Raw genomic sequence first — 17,017 nt, 5'->3', positions numbered from 1 at the left:
CTCCTCCTTTACGATGCCATTGAACTTTTGCCCAGGATATTAGGAGGTATTTGGAGAAAGCTGTCTGAGAAACAAAATGTGCCAGTCTCTGTTGTTCCGTGGAGTTTCTGCAGATGTCATCGTGTGCTCGAACACCATGTGTATGTTTTGATGCTGTCCTTTGGTTTGTTGGTCGGGCTGATTAGCCGGCCAATGACAGTTGGACCTAATATATATATCGGTTGCTGGCAGAACACCCAAAAGAGTCTTCTTTTGGAGAAAGAGAGGCAGGACTTGGCAGAAAGTCTCCCTCGTTAAGCAGACCGGGGTGGGGGTGGGGGGTGGGAATATGTGAAAAGAAATAGGGTGTCAAACCTACGGTGATGGAAGATTACAACTCTTCGTTCCAACAATGGTTTGGAATGGCTGAAAAAGGTAACTTTGCTTCCCCACTCCCTACCCCAATAAATCAGGTTTTTAACCTTCAGGATTGTAGAGGAAGAAACGGTGGCAAAGTTCTCTGGGCATTTTCGGGGGGGAGAAGGAAAATAACCCAGAGCAGAGGTCCCCAACCTTTTGGGCACCAAGGACTGGTTCCGTGGAGAGAGGATTTTCCCACGGACCGGAGGGGGCGTGGTTTTGTGTGTGCTGCCTGCATCTTGCGGATAGGGCTTTGCTTGTTTGTGCGGACCGGTTGCTAGCATGCCGCGGCCCGGCACCGGTCCACGGATCAGTAGTTGAGGACCCCTGATCTAGAGGCAGAATGGGAAATTGAGGAATGTTGATAGGTGCTCAGCTTATTCTAGTTTTGAAGGCTGATACAGCTTGTCCTTGACTTATAACGAACGATTCAATTAGCAGCTGTGCAGTGAAAAAGTGACTCACCAGCAAATCTGGCGCTTAACAACTATTTCAGCACCTTCATGGTCGCACAACCAAAATTCGGGCACGTGGCAGCTGGCATGTATTTACAAGAGTTGTCGCAGGGCAAGGTTGTGTGACTGCCTTTTGTGACCTTCTTCGCTGGCTTCCAGCAAGCCCAAGTCAACCATGGGAAAGTGGATTTGCTTCACGGCCGTGGGATTTACTGAACAATCACAGTGAATTGTTTTAACAATTGTGGCTATAAAATTGGATGCCACTCGCTTAACACCCACCTCACTTAGCAATGAAAATTCTGATGTCAGCTGTGGTTTCAAGTCAAGAACCCCCTGTAATATTTGAGGAAAGCAAATAGATAGATAGATAGATAGATAGATAGATAGATAGATAGATAGATAGATAGATAGATAGATAGATAGATAGATAGATGGATGGATGGATGGATGGATGGATGGATGGATGGATGGATGGATGGATGGATGGATGATAGATGGATGGATGGATGGATGGATGGATGATAGATAGATAGATAGATAGATGGATGGATGGATGGATGGATGGATGATAGATAGATAGATAGATAGATAGATAGATAGATAGATAGATGGATGATAGATAGATAGATAGATAGATAGATAGATAGATAGATAGATATAGATATACACATACACATACACACACACACAATCCGGAGACAGGGGTTATACTCTGTAATGCTTCAGAGGACCTGTCCATCAGAGGACAGATGCTGGATCTAGTATGTATTTTGGGCCAAAGCTGGAGGGAGATGTTAGTGATGATTCTAGTTAATGATGATTCCAGAGGTTAATGATAATTGTGTGCCACAATCAGTGTTGGGTGTGAGAATTTGTATTTCTAAACAGAAGAACACCTCAAGAAGAGAAGGGATTAAAAGGAGCTACGAAGTAGCTATCGCAAGAGAAAGGAGTTAGAGTGGGGTGTGTAAGGGAAAGGGTTGAGATGACCCACAGTATGGGTCAGGATGGTCACTTTTGTTCTGGGCCAGAAGGATGGGCATGGAGTGGATGATGGATCAAGGAGAGACTCAAGCTGGAGCTTAAGGAGAAATTTCTTGACCGGGAGAACAATTAACCAGTGGAACTACTTGCCTCCAGAAGTTGTGGGTGCTCCATCACTGCAGACTTTCAAGAAGAGACTGGACAAAGATTTGTCTGAAAAGGCATAGGGTCTACTTGAGCAAGGGGTTGGACAAGAAGACCTCCAAGCTCCCTTCCAACTCGGTTATTCTGTTCTGTTATTAGTAGTGAGCTCATCCCTCGGTATGTTTTACATGCTTGTTCTCCTTGGCATGGAATATCTCTAAACTAGGTCTTCTGCCTGAAATTGGTACCCTCCATAGGGTTTGGTCATTCTGCGTGAAAGCTTCAGGAGGTTATAGCCCAAAACATCTGTAGGATGCCAACTGAAGCCAATCTTAGCCGGGCAAAGTCCTCTGCTTCCATTGAGGGCAGATTCTTACGTCCATCCAACATCATCGTTTGGCATGGCACATGCAAATTGCTGCACTTGCGGTGCAAAGAAGAGCCAGAATCTCCTTGGTGGAGCAGTGGGCTAACGCCTCCTTAAGTAACACCAGCTGCCTGCAATTAGTGCAGGTTCGCGTCCCACCAGGCTCAAGGTTGACTCAGCCTTCCATCCTTCCGAGGTAGGTAAAATGAGGACCCAGATTGTTGGGGGCAATAAGCTGACTTTGTAATAATGCTGCTGGGGGGGGGGGGCGAAAGCCCTAATAAGCAGGCATATACATAGAATGAAGGCTATTGCTAAGCACATTGGTTTGTAGTTAAATTGTAAGCCGCCCTGAGTCTTCGGAGAAGGGCGGGATATAAATGGGATTAAAATAAAATAAAAAAATGATAGCATTCCCATATCTCAGGGGCTGCCCCAAATAAGAGGCAGTCAAGCTATTCTCCAAAGCGCCCAAAGGCAGGACAAGAAGCAACGGATGGAAACTAACCAAGGAGAGAAGCAACCTGGAATTAAGGAGAAACTTCCTAACAGTGAGGACAGTTAACCAGTGGAACAGGTTTCCTTCAGAAGTTGTGGGTGCTCCACCACTGGAGGTGTTTAAGAAGAGACTGGACAATCATTTGTGTGAAGTGGTCGAGCAGGAGTTGGACTAGAAAATTTCCAAAAGTTTTTCCCATCTGTGTTATTCTGTATTCAGTGTTCTGCTTTCTCCTAATTCTTTTACTTTCCTTCATGCCCAACACCCCTCGCTCAGAGACTAGGTTGCCAGACCTTTTAAAGCCAACATTCCTTCCCTGTGGTTCGGACCCACAATCTCAGTTTCCCCCAGGATGACGACTGCCTGTTTTGCAGGATCTCTGCACACCGGCCGGAGTTCTCCACCTCCTGGGAGCGTCCCTGAAGAACAGCAGCAGATCGCCCGTCAGGGATCATATACCAGCATCAACAGCGAAGGAGAATTTATCCCCGAAATGATGGATCAAAATGTAAGTTGCCTTGGAAAGCTCAGAAAAGAGAATCGGATCCCAGAAGTCTTTGACTCTGAGGTGGCAGAATTAAAAGTGGGATCGGGCCACTTGATTTTGCCCCGTGGAGATCCCTGGGAATCTCCTTAATCTTAAGTCCCCTTCTGTTATATTCTGCTTGGCTGGCATAACGCGTGCTTAAATGGATGTGCCTGAGGTTATTTCAAATGTATTCCAAAACCCTCATTTTTATTTCTCTTCTGTTTTCTCTCAAAGTTGTTGGACCCATTTATCAGCCCAAGCAATTCGCTTTCAAGCAGTTGCCAGTCCCTGGACCAATCCATAGACAGGTAAGAAGCAGAAAGAAAAAAATCTCATTTAATGTATGCTGATTAATGTACATTTAAAGTGACAATAAAGTTGTTATTATTCTATTCTAAGCTTAACTATTTCCATATCTTCTTTGTTGTTCCTTGGGGGCATCTTCAGAACAACCTTTTGGGGTGGCCACTAGATATTGGGGCGGTCCTTCTCAGGCATGGTGTCCAGGCTTCCAGAATATCCCCCCTGGAGTGACTCGCTGGCATCTTTACTGTCTATTTGATTTCTCAGAGAAGGCTCTTCAGTTAAATGAATAATTATTAAGTATAAAGAATGAAAAACTACAGGTAGTCCTCGACTTACGATCACAACTGAGCCCAAAATTTCTGTTGCTAAGTTGTTATGTGAGTTCTGCCCCACTCTACGACCGTTCTTGCCAGAGTTGTTAAATGAATCACTGCAGTTGTTAAATTAGTAACACGGTTGTTAAGTGAATCTGGCTTCCCCCATTGACTTTGCTTGTCAGAAGGTCGCAAAAGGAGATCATGTGACACAGCAACGGTCCTAAATGCACGCCGGTTGCCAAGCATCCGGATTTTAGTCACATGACCATGAAGAGGCAGTAATGGTTGTAAGTGTGACAAGCAGTCACAAGTCACTCTTCAGTGCCATTGAAACTTCAAACAGTCACTAACTGTTGTAAGTCAAGGACTACCTCTATTGATTTTTAAGGGGCATAGGTCATCAGCCTATGGCAGGGGTAGGCAACCTTGGCCTCTTCATGACTCGTGGACTTCAACTCCCAGAATTCCTGAGCCAGCCATGCTGAGGGAAAAGGATAAGGTTTCCAAGCTGAGCCATGCTGGCTCAGGAATTCTGGGAGTTGAAGTTCACGAGTCATAAAAAAGCCAAGGCTGCCTACCCCTGGCCTAGGCCTAGGCCACTTTATGACTCATGGACTTCAATTCCCAGAATTCCTGAGCCAGCCATGCTGACAGGAAAGGGAGAGGTTTCCAAGCTGAGCCATGCTGGCTCAGGAATTCTGGGAGTTGAAGTCCATGAGTCATGAAGGGGCCATAGTTCCCCATGCTGGCTCAGGAATTCTGGGAGTTGAAGTCCACGAGTCATGAAGGGGCCATAGTTCCCCATGCTGGCTCAGGAATTCTGGGAGTTGAAGTCCATAAGTCATAAAAGAGCCAAGGCTGCCTACCTCTGGTATGAAGATTCTCAGTCACCCAGGTCAGGGTTGTCCCAAAGGACTTCGTTGGTTTTTCCTTGGGAGACGTTTCACTTCTCAACTAAGAACTAAAGAAGCTTCTTGGATGAGAAGCGAAATGTTTGCAAGGAAAACAAAACCCAAGAATTTCCAGTTGCCTTTTAGAAAAAGCACCTTTGGGATTTAAGTCGTAATGCATCATTCCCTGGTGTGTGTTTATTAGTGCAAGATGCCTCACATTTTTATAGGGAGAGATAGGCATTGCTCAGTTTAAAATTTATGCAGGAATTTAAAATGTTGTGCATTGCTAAGATTTTTAGTCTTGAGTAATGGAGGGTAGTAGTGTGCAGATAAAAGAATGAGCAATGTTAACGGTTGAGCATAGCTCGCTAAATCTAATTCGATCTTTGTGCAGCCCGTCTTTCAGCAAAAACCCAGCTTCCAGAAGGAAAAGAGAAGCCAAGGGCAGCTTGGAATGTCTGGGTAAGAATGCTGAGTTGTTGGATTGTGTAAATGTTGTATAATTTTATTGTATTATTACAAAATAATTAGTACTGTGCAATACTTACTGCATAAGACAATGTTGTTGACTTCAACCAAGATTGATATGCAGATAATCCTTGTTCTGTACCAGCCTGCTACCGGCCCTGCAGATAAGGCAGGGACAACCCCTTTTACAAGAAGGCAAGAGGCTGGAACTAAGCCTGCCAAATTTATTAACATAAAAACATAAACAGAGCAAAGAGAGCAAACACGAACCATGAAACAGGAGCTATTCAAATGGTTGCCTTCAGCAAACCAGCCCTCCCACGCATCCCCCTTATATAGAGTTCAGGGCGTGGCTTCTCTCTGCCTCCTTCCGAGAAGCCCCATTGCCTTCCTCTGTTTACTCCTAATTGACTGCCTCCTGCGTCGGGTGTCCTTGAACAGGGCCAGCTGTGGGTCATCTTCATCCACGCTGTCAGGCTCACACAGCTGGGTCTGCGTCGTGACCAGGTGGGAGGGGCCTGGCTGAGGGCTCTCATCAGCAAGCTCTCCAACCCCCTCAGCAACCTCTCCAACACCCCCCTCCTCCTCTGAATCCTCCGATCCAAATGCCGAACCCACAGGCTGACCCTGAATCACAACAATCCTTGACTTATGACAACAATCGACATTTACAGTGTTGTAAGTGTGAGGACTGATCGTAAGTCACTTTTTCCCGTGGCTTAGTAACTTAGCTTAGTAAAGAATCGCTAAATGAATGGTTTGTAAGTCGAGGATTGCCTGTAAGCAACGTCTCAGCAAAATCTTAGAAGGCTGAGAAAGAGTCGAAACTTCCCCAAAGCAAGAATGTAAAAAAAAGTTATAGCTGAACTTTAGAAGGATGACCTGCCAGAAGATGAGAAATATGGCAGTCCTCCTCCCACGGGCTCTGTCGGTCAGTCCCAGAAAACGGGGATCTTACATGAACCAAACGGTTCAGTTATCTTACATTTTCCTTGCAGAGTTGATTCTCGCTAAACAGCATGACTTAAATGTCCTTGTCCAGGCTGGGGAGATCACTGGAACATTTGTTCAACATTAATGTTATCATGGCCTCTCCTATTAAAAAATGAATACATGGCAAAGGGCCCAGAGATGCTTTAAAAAGAGAAAGAAAGAGAGAGAGAGAGAGAGAGAGAGAGAGAGAGAGAGAGAGAGAGAGAGAGAGAGAGAGGGAGAGAGAGAGAGAAAGAAAGAAAAGAAAAAGAAAGAAAGAAAGAGAAAGAAAGAAAAGAAAGAAAGAAAGAAAGAAAGAAAGAAAGAAAGAAAGAAAGAAAGAAAGAAAGAAAGAAAGAAAGAAAGAAAGAAAAGGGATAGAGAAAGGGGGAGGAAAGGAAGGAAGGAAAAGGAAGAAAGAAAAAAAGAGAAAAAAGTGAAGGAAGGAGAAGAAAGAAAAGAAAAGAAAAAAGGAAGGAAGGAAGAGGGATAGAGAAGGGAGGAAAGGAAAGAAGAAAGAAAGTGAGAAAGAGAGAAAGTGAAGGTAAAAGAAAAAAGGAAGGAAGGAAGAAAGGATAGAGAAAGGGGGAAAGAAAGGAAAAAAAGAAAAGAGAAAAAGTGAAGGGAGAAGAAAGAAGAAAAGAGAAAGAAGGAAGGGGGATAGAGAAGGGGGGAGGGAAGGAAGGAAGAAAGGAAAGAAAGTGAGAGAGAAAGAAAAGAGAAAAAGTGAAGGAAGGAAGAAGGGATAGAGAAGGGGAAGGAAGGAAGGAAGGAAAAAGTGAAGGAAGGAGAAGAAAGAGAAAAGAAAAGAAGGAAGAGAGGAAGGGGGAATAGAGAAGGGGGAGGGAAGGAAGGAAGAGAAAGAAAGAGAGAAAAAAGTGAAGGAAGGAGAAGAAAAAGAAAGAAAGAGTTTGACTTGGAAGTGATATTGTGTTGTACCAAATGTTTGAAGCTGATTTCAGATTTAAGTTGTGGGGCTTGGGGGAATTTTTAATATGCCTCCAGGGTGCAGAGTTCAAGTTCTTCATTAAGCTTTCCTTTGCCTGAGCCCCAAACGCCCCCCCCCCCGGCTCACGCTCAACAGCCCCTGTTTCCTTTCGCATTCATTACGGGCTGCGTCGGACATCTTCTGCTTCGAGAGCAGCACATGAAGGAGAAACAGCTGAGCTGTCTTAGGAGAGGACGATGATCAAGCGATGATGGTTAAGCGATGTGGAGAAGAAGGAGGAGGATTGATAATAACTTGGGCCTTAAACAGGGCTGTTCTAAGGCAGCAAAAGAAAACAAAAATGAAACTTAAGCCTTTTGTAACAGTTCTCCCGGCTGCGATATTTTCTTTCTGTAACAGATTATCTTCTTTTTGTTTTGTAAAAATATTGTTTTCAGCAAGTGGGCCATTTCTCAATTTTCTTTAGTCACTTGGAGAAGCTGCTAAGAGATTCATTTTGCAGATATCGCCAATAGGAAAACGAGCCATTTTGGATCTAGTGCTTAAGGCCCCAGGGTAGAAATCAGGAGATAGGGAATTCTAGTCCTACCTAAGGAGGCACAAATGCCAGGAGCCTGTGAGTTCTAGTCCTACCTCAGGCACAAACACCAGCCTGGGGACTTTGAACCAATCACCAGGAGCCTGTGAGTTCTAGTCCTGCCTCAGGCACAAATGCCAGTTGGGGGACTTTGGACCAATCACCAGGAGCCTGTGAGTTCTAGTCCTACGTCAGGCACAAACACCATCCTGGGGACTTTGAACCAATCACCAGGAGCCTGTGAGTTCTAGTCCTGCCTCAGGCACAAACACCATCCTGGGGACTTTGAACCAATCACCAGGAGCCTGTGAGTTCTAGTCCTGCCTCAGGCACAAACACCAGCCTGGGGACTTTGGACCAATCACCAGGAGCCTGTGAGTTCTAGTCCCGCCTCAGGCACAAATGCCAGCTGGGGGACTTTGAACCAATCACCAGGAGCCTGTGAGTTCTAGTCCTGCCTCAGGCCTCATTTTGCAAGTATATAAGTAACTCTTAAAATTGTTTATAACGAAGTTAACTATACTGAAAAAAAAACGTTTTTCACACTTATGACTTTTGCAGCATCCTCACGGTCATGTGATCAAAATTTGGGTGATTGGCCACTGGCATGTATTTGTGACGGTTGCAGTGTCCCTCTGTGTGTGTGTGTGTGTGTGTGTGTGTGAGAGAGAGAGAGAGAGAGAGAGAGAGAGAGAGATGTGGTTTCCAGCTGGCTTCCAACAAGCAAAATCAATGGGGGAAGCCAGATTGGTTTAACGACTGCATGATTCATTGAAGAGCTGCAGTGATTTGCTAAACAGCTGCGGTGAAAAGGTCACAAAAGGGGCAAAATTCACTTAACAGCTTCCTTGCTAAGCAACGGATATTTTGGGCTGTCATGTATACTATCTCTATACATTACAGACACAAATCCTGTACGCAACATACACATTTCAAATAAACCTAGGCTGCAGGGATGAAACGAGTAGGCTGGAGTAATTTTTTTAAAAAAATCCTCTTTTAATGCTTTTCTTTATAGGTAAAAATAATAGGAGGGACTCTGTTGTAAAAGAGCACCTGTTATTTAATTCTTTCTCTAAGTTAACTGTTGTGATTCAGGGTCAGCCTGTGGGTTCGGCAGTTGGGTCGGACGACTCAGAGGAGGAGGGGGGTGTTAAAGACCTTGCTGAGGGGGTTGAAGATCTTGCTGATGAGAGCCCTCAGCCAGGCCCCTCCCACTTGGTCACCACGGAGACCCAGCTGTGTGAGCCTGACAGTGTAGATGAAGATGACCCACAGCTGGCCCTGTTCAAGGACGCCCGACGCAGGAGGCAGTCAATTAGGAGTAAACAGAGGAAGGCAATGGGGCTTCTCGGAAGGAGGCAGAGAGAAGCCACGCCCTGAACTCTATATAAGGGGAATGTGTGGGGAGGGCTGGTTTGCTGAAGGCAACCGCTTGGATAGTTTGTGTTTCTTAAAGCTCCTGTTTCTTGGTTCGTGTCTATAGCTGTTTTTGTAGCTATAAATGTGGCAGGTGTAATTCCAGCCTCTTGCCGTTTGTAAAAGGGTTGTCCCTGCCTTTTCTGCAGGGCCGGTAGCAGGCTGGTACAGAACATTAACTTTTAACTGGGATTAGAATCTGGAGGGGCTCCTGACATCTTGAATTTCACTGCGGGTGGGAATCAAGCCAGCCAAAGTTTTTCACTTTTCTTACCTCGTTCCTCTTTCTTGGACAGATTTCAATGTCCCATTTTGTGACCGAGGGAAAGGCGGCACTTTTCCGAGGCAGTATCATCTCTCTCAGAGTCGCAAGGATTACAATGATGGTAAGTCTGCTCAAACTAGGGTTTATTTGTTTTTTGAATGGTAGAAAGCAGGGGTTGCTCAGAAAAGGCGGCAGGTGAGATGGCAGGAAAGGAAAGAAAGAGGGAGAGGGAGTTAAAGAAAAAGGAGGTAGGAAGGAAGGAAGGGAAGGAGGGTGGGAGGGAGGGAAGAAAGAAAGAGAAGGGAAGGAGAGGAAGGAAGGAAGGGAGAAAAAGAAAGAAAAAGAAAGAAAGACAAGAGGAAAGGAAGGATAGAAAAAAACAAGGAAGAAAGAAAGAAAGAAAGAAAGAAAGAAAGAAAGAAAGAAAGAAAGAAAGAGGGAGGGAGGGAGGGAGGGAGGAAAAAGAGAAGGAAGGAAGGAAAGGAAGGAAGGAAGGAAGGAAGGAAGGAAGGAAGGAAGGAAGGAAGGAAGGAAGGAAGGAAGGAAGGAAGGAAGGAAGGAAGGAAAAAAGGACAGAACAATTTTGGTCTCACCACGGTAGCTAACATCACCTTGACTTTTTTGATCATTCCCTGCAGACACTTTGGGAAAAGCTTTTAGTTAGCCAGTGTAGGAACTTCCTATAACATGACCACAGTTAGTCCTCAACTTATACATACATACATACATACATACATACATACATACATACATACATACATATATATATATATATATATATATATATATATATATATATATATATATATATATATATATATATATTCTTTAGCGCTTCATGGACAACGTGTTGTCTGGGTTAATTTATTTTGTTTAGTAATACCGATTAAGTTCTCACTCTCTATCGCGTTTTTCTCCAGCCGTTGATAGAATAAGTTCCATGTCTTAAAATACTCTTCTTTTTCTTTAATTCTCAGTGTAACCATGTTACTAACTTGACAACTGCAGTGATTCACTTAACAACTGTGGCAAGGAAGGTTGTAAAATGGGTCAAAACTCCCTGAACAGCTGTCTTGCTTAGCAACTAAAATGTTGAGCCCAGTTGCGGTTCCAGGTTAAGGACTGCCTGTTACTCCGTAGGAGCTCCAATTAAGGAACTCATAATTGGTTCCATCAATTCAATATGTTGGGAAATTGTGCCTCCAGAGGTTGTGGATGCTCCAAGAAGAGATTGGACAACATTTGTCTGAAATGGGTGGTTAGGCTTTCCCTGCCTGAGCAGGGGGTTGGACTAGAGGACCTCCAAGGTCCCTTCCAACTCTGTTATTCTGTTAAGGTAAAGAAGCTGTGTCCATCTTCCTTTAAAACAGTGGTGGCGAACCTATGGCACGGGTGCCAGAGGCAGCACTCAGAGCCCTCTCTGTGGGCACCCGCGCCATGCCCAGAGGTGGCAACTGTCCCTCTTCAACCAGCCCCCTGCTAATTCGCCAAGGTCCCACGTGGCTGAATGCATCCCGGTGCGGCTGGTTTCCCTTCCCCCCCATCCCATCCCTCTTGGCCTTGCATGCTCTCCTTTTCCCAGGCACGACCCACTGCATCGCCTCCTCAGCTGTCGGCCGACCATCCATCTCGGAGGCGGCTTCTTTGAACTGCTGGCGACGGGCTGCGGAGCCCCAGAGTGCGCCTGTCGAGGGGCCGGCAGGCTGTGGCTGCTGACGGACACCGTCGGCCCCCATGCGCTCGCTGGCCTCGCCTCACCCACAGGATGAGTCTCCTGCCTACCGCCCCACCTGCCAGAGACCTCCTGGAGCTCCCCCAACCCTGCCCACCCCCCACAGGTGTCCCTCCCCACGAGCAACATTGAGGTGGCCACACCCACCTTGGCCACACTCACCCAATCTTCCATGACCACCACAGCCACACCCACCCAGTGGGCCACGCCCACCTGGCACCCAGCGATAAATAAGTGGGTTTTCGGTTGCAGTTTGGGCACTCGGTCTCTAAAAGGTTCGCCACCACTGCTTTAAAGTGTCTTTTCTACAGCCAACCTCAAATTGGCTCTGTCAAAGAAAGACATTGTATATCTGTTTCTTACAGTAGCAGTTTCCCCATTTAGCTGAAAAATTATAAAACTGGTCTAACTCATGTGAAGGACAAATTTTGAACTATCAAGTATCTAAATGTGATAAGGTAAAGGTTCCCCCGCACATGCATGCTAGTCGTTTCCAACTCTAGGGGCCGGTGCTCATCTCCGTTTCAAAGCCGAAGAGCCAGCGCTTGTCCGAGGACGTCTCCATGGTCATGTGGCCGGCATGACTAGACGCCAAAGGCGCACGGAACGTTGTTACCTTCCCACCGGAGTGGTCCCTGTTTTTCTACTTGCATTTTGACATGCTTTCGAACTGCTAGGTTGGCAGAAGCTGGGACGAGTAACAGGCGCTCAGTCTGCTACGCGGCACTCGGGATTCGACCTGCCAAACTGCCGACCTTCTGATTGACAAGCTCAGCGTCCTAACCCACTGAGCCACCGTGTCCCTATCTAAATGTGATAGAGGGATAGAAATAGTCTCTAGTGGTTAAATCACAGGCTAGAAAGCAAGGGACCCTGAGTTCAAGTCTTGCCTTAGCCAGGAAAGACAACTGGGTTAACTTGGGCCAGACACTCTTCTGTCAGCCCATCCTACCTCACAGGATTGTTGTTGGGTGGATAAATAGAAGACAGAGATGTTGATATATGTTCACTTCACTGCCTTGAGTTATTTGTAAAAATGATAAAGGTGGGAAACAAACAAACAAGCATAAAAGGCAGAAAGAAGAAAACCAGGGTCTGTTTTTTTTATTATCCCAGAATTCAGGACATGGAATAGGGAATCTCAAGTGATCGGGAAGCAGTAACTTCCACCAACTTCAGATCGTTCCTTGATCCTTGTTGAATGTTACAAAAATGTTCTAGTAGAAATTTATTTATTTATTTATTTATTTATTTTTGGGACTTATATGCCGCCCCATCTCCCGAAGGACTCAGGGCGGCTAACGACAATAAAAATACAATAATACAAAAGTTATAAAAAAAGAATTAAACTAGCAGCCCCAATAATAAGTTAAAAACATTTTTAAAAACCCTGTCGTCAGTCCAGGTCAGCCTGATGGAAAAGAAATGTTTTAAGGCCGCGGCGAAAGGACCGGAGATCCGGGGCCATCCAGAGCTCAAGGGGAAGTTGGTTCCACAGGGCTGGCGCTCCCACAGCCTGGAAGGCAATCATGCGATTGCTTCAGGAGAGATTAAATAAATTTTCATCGGGATCCCCACACCGCTTTCATTGGGATCCTTGCTTGAGCTCTTCTACGAATCATGGGATTATTTAATTTAAGGAATTAAGATAGAAGAACCAATCCAGATGACTGATAAAATCGGGCTGGACAATTTTGCAGAAGCAAAAGACTCCAATCCAATTTCAAGGAGAACCATCTTAAAAAAATAAGCTACATTCAGTCCACGCACACATGGAGGGACATTGCACATCAATGTAAGAAACTCTTGGGAGAAGCTCAGCTGATATACAAGTAAAGAGCCTTGGTGGAGCAGTGGGCTAATGCCTCCTTAAGTAACACCAGCTGCCTGCAATTAGTGCAGGTTCGAGTCCCACCAGGCTCAAGGTTGACTCAGCCTTCCATCCTTCCGAGGTGGGTAAAATGAGGACCCAGATTGTTGGGGGGGCAATTAAGCTGACTTTGTAATAATGCCGCTTGGGGGGGGGTGCGAAAGCCCTAATAAGCAGGCATATACATAGAATGAAGGCTATTGCTAAGCACATTGTGCTTTAGATTGTAAGCTGCCCTGAGTCTTCGGAGAAGGGCGGGATATAAATGGGATTAAAATAAAATAAATAAATAAATAAATAAGTAGTCCTTGACTTACAACAATTCATTTAGTGACCGTTCAAAGTTACAACAGCACTGAAAAAAGTGACTCATCACAGTATCCCCGTGGCCATGTGATCAAAATTCAAATGCTTGGTAACTGGCTCATATTTATGACGGTGGCAATGACCCCGGATCGTATAATCCCTTTTTTGTGACCTTCAGACAAGCAAAGTCAATGAGGAAGCCAGATTCAATTAACAACTGTGTCACTAATTTAACAACTGCAGTGATTCACATAACAGCTGAAGCAAGAAAGGTTGTATAACGGGGCAAAAGCACTTAACAGATGTCTCATTTAACAACAGGAATCTTGAACTCCATTGAAGTCATAAGCTGAGGACTACCTGTATACCAGGTAAAGAAGCCCTTTTGTGGTTTCAGTTTTTTCTGTTCTGTCTTTATTGCTTTTGAAGGCCGGAGAACGTTCCCCAGAAGTTACGCTCCTCCAGAGAACCTGTTTCAGATTCTGCCTTCCAGCCGAACCAAGAGCTACAATGGAGACAACAAGCTGATCACCTTGCGGTACGAGGAACGAGGGAACAACAAGTGGTGGCACAATTGTGACAAGATCTTTCAAGGCTTTAGCACTTCTTCTCCCAAGACCAGGAACAGTAAGTTGCTTCACTTCAGTGTGCGTCTGATGGGTACATGTTTACGGTTGGGAATCCTCTCCGTTGGCCATGTTCGATGCCCTCTTGGAATCCTTGGGGCTTCACTCGGAGAAGGAACATCAAAATGGGCTGATAATGTAGAAGTCGTGTCAGAATCCATTTATATCACATTCATAAATAAATGTATGTTTAAAACATTATCCCCCCCCCAATGGATTCTGCCATCTCCCAAGGAAGGAGGAGAGGATGTGGATTCAGCCTGCCTTAGGTTATTTCAAAGACCAAGGGAAATCTTTTGAACTGGGGGAACAAAGGGGAGGGTTAGGGAAGAAGGCATCTGGCCTGTGTCTCCATTTGAATCTGTAAAGGAAGAAGGCAATAGCCATAAAGATTCGACGTTCCCTTTTTCCCACGAAAGGGATGACACAAAGTAGAAGGATGGGGGCTGACCAAATGGGGTTGAGGGAAGTGGGGTTGAACCGGGAACTCTTTATAAAGTTTCAATCTGTAAAACAATACCAGGTCCTGTCTTGTATTTCCACAACCAAGCATGTCCTAGTAAAAATTCCTTTTGGACTAGAACTGACTCCCAAGAGTTTTTGTCTTCCTAAGACGTGGTTTGGGGTGGGTCCTGACACGTTGTGTGGAATTGATGGCCTTAATTGATGGCTATTTGCATTGGGAAGAAGGGGGAAACACCCTTGAATGGTGAGGAATCCATTTTCAGAGACAAGGTGAGGATCTCAAGGGCAGCACAAGAGCAGATCTACCCTTCGCGACCAGAGCAGGGTTTCTAACGCTGACTCAAAAAGCCCTGAAGAAATTCCCAGTTAATATGTCAGTTGGACATCTTCCATTGTTGATCTTGCAAATTTGAAAGAAAAACTGAACGGCTGAGAGTCTGTGGAGCTTCTCAGCTATCCAGGTTGTGCTTGTCCCAAAGGTGCCTTTTTTTTTCCTCAGGAGGCAACTGGACTTTCTTGTTTTTCTTTGAAGGCATTTCGCTTCTCACCCAAGAAGCTTCTTCAGCTCTGACTGGATTCCATTCCCCACCATCCAGTCAGAGCTGAAGAAGCTTCTTGGATGAGAAGTGAAACGTCTTCAAAGAGAAAAAAACAAAGTCCAGTTGCCTCGTGAAAGCTTCACCGTCTCCCTAACATTCATTGCAAGACTTCTCTGGGCTACCTCAATGTTCCTCCATGTTTTTGGACCCGTGTGGAACAAGGTGAGAATATTTGTACCTCAGGGATGAACTTTGATGCTCCCTGAACTTCTCCAGGGAATCCCCAAATCCTGTAATAGAAAAGAAATCGAGTTGAATAAATTGCTGATAGACCTGGACATCCGACCCATCTTTAAATGCCAGCCTGTATTTTAGAAGCGTTTTAGCAACTACACAGCCTAGAAACCGGAAGTACTAAGTGGCATTCAGATTTTGATGAAATCACCTCAGGTTGTCCTCGACCTGAACAACACTTTGGTTAGTGACCATTCAAACTTACAGCATCACTGAAAAATGTGACTCGGGACTGCTTTTCAGTTACGACCTCTGCAGCATCCCGATGGCTGTGTGATCAAAATTCAGACGCTTGGCAGCTGGTTCGTATTTATGACCATTGCCGTGTCCCTAGGTCAGGCGATCTCCTTTTGCGACCTTCTGACAAGCAAAGTCAATGGGGAAGCCGCCTTCTCTTAACCACCATGTGACTAACTTGTCAACTGCAGTGATTCACTTAAAACTCAAATGTCTCACTTAACAGCAGAAATTTTGGGCTCAATTGTGGTCGTATGTCAAGGACTGCCTGTAGATCCCACCTAGGAAAAAAGTGGGTTTTCCCAGCATTGGTGAGGGATCCTTGTACACTTAGAGATCTGGGTGTTTGAGGACTGTATTTTTGCAGAGGATCTTATTCTTTCTACCTCCTTTCAGCACTGCAGGCCCCCGTGAATTGGAGGCTTGGGAAGCTCTTGGGCCGAGGAGCTTTTGGAGAAGTGTACCTTTGCTACGATGTGGACATTGGACGGGAGCTGTCTGTGAAGCAGGTGCCATTTGACCCCGACAGCCAAGAGACCAGCAAGGTGAGTGTATGGATTTGTCTCCTGGTGCAGAAGCGCTCAGCATACATGCAAGCCACAGGTGATAGATCCTAAAATACAATCATCATAAACCATAAGTTACAACACAGTGATAAATTAAGACCATCTGTTTCTCTTTCTCTCTCTCCTTTCCTGTCTGTCTCTCTTTCTCTCTCCTCTATCTACCTACTGATCAATCAATCAATTGATAGATCATCTACCAGTATCTGTATTTATTTCTAAACTTATCTATTTCTGCCTCTTTCTCTATCTCTCTCTATCTACCTATAAAAAGGTAAAGGTTCCCCCGCACATGCATGCTAGTCGTTTCCAACTCTAGGGGCCGGTGCTCATCTCCGTTTCAAAGCCGAAGAGCCAGCGCTTGTCCGAGGACGTCTCCGTGGTCATGTGGCCACCATGACTAGACGCCAAAGGTGCACGGAGCGCTGTTACCTTCCCACCGTAGTGGTCCCTATTTTTCTACTTGCATTTTGACGTGCTTTCGAACTGCTAGGTTGGCAGAAGCTGGGATGAGTAACAGGCGCTCTGTTACGTGGCACTCGGGATTCGACCCGCCAAACTGCCGACCTTCTGATCAACAAGCTCAGCGTCCTAACCCACTGAGCCACCGCGTCCCTTCTATCTATCTAACTATCTATCTATCTATCTATCTATCTATCTATCTATCTATCTATCTATCTATCTATCTATCTATCTATCCCTCTCCTTCTCTCTCTCTCTCTGCCTGCCTGCCTAGCTCTATCTGTCTGTCTGTCTGTCTGTCTGTCTGTCTGTCTATCTATCTATCTATCTATCTATCTATCTATCTATCTATCTATCCCTACCTACCACTTATCTAT

The 17,017-nt window shown here is 45.3% G+C and overlaps 1 protein-coding gene across 1 annotated transcript in view; it reads left to right on the top strand.

The window, feature by feature from the left end:
- The window catches only part of LOC308678424 (mitogen-activated protein kinase kinase kinase 3-like), a 123,436-nt gene that overhangs the window by 91,930 nt on the left and 14,489 nt on the right, over positions 1-17,017 (top strand). Inside the window, exons 8-13 of the mRNA XM_081345614.1 lie at positions 3,226-3,359; positions 3,615-3,688; positions 5,291-5,358; positions 9,578-9,667; positions 13,884-14,081; positions 16,012-16,160. Of these exons, the coding sequence (XP_081201740.1) occupies positions 3,226-3,359; positions 3,615-3,688; positions 5,291-5,358; positions 9,578-9,667; positions 13,884-14,081; positions 16,012-16,160 (713 nt within the window). The remainder of the gene's footprint in view (positions 1-3,225; positions 3,360-3,614; positions 3,689-5,290; positions 5,359-9,577; positions 9,668-13,883; positions 14,082-16,011; positions 16,161-17,017) is intronic.

Source organism: Vipera berus (genome assembly GCF_964194415.1).
Source record: "Vipera berus genome assembly, chromosome: Z".
Taxonomy (NCBI): domain Eukaryota; kingdom Metazoa; phylum Chordata; class Lepidosauria; order Squamata; family Viperidae; genus Vipera; species Vipera berus.
The sequence above is the reverse complement of the archived record's forward strand: the minus strand, read 5'-3'. Positions and strand labels throughout refer to the sequence as shown.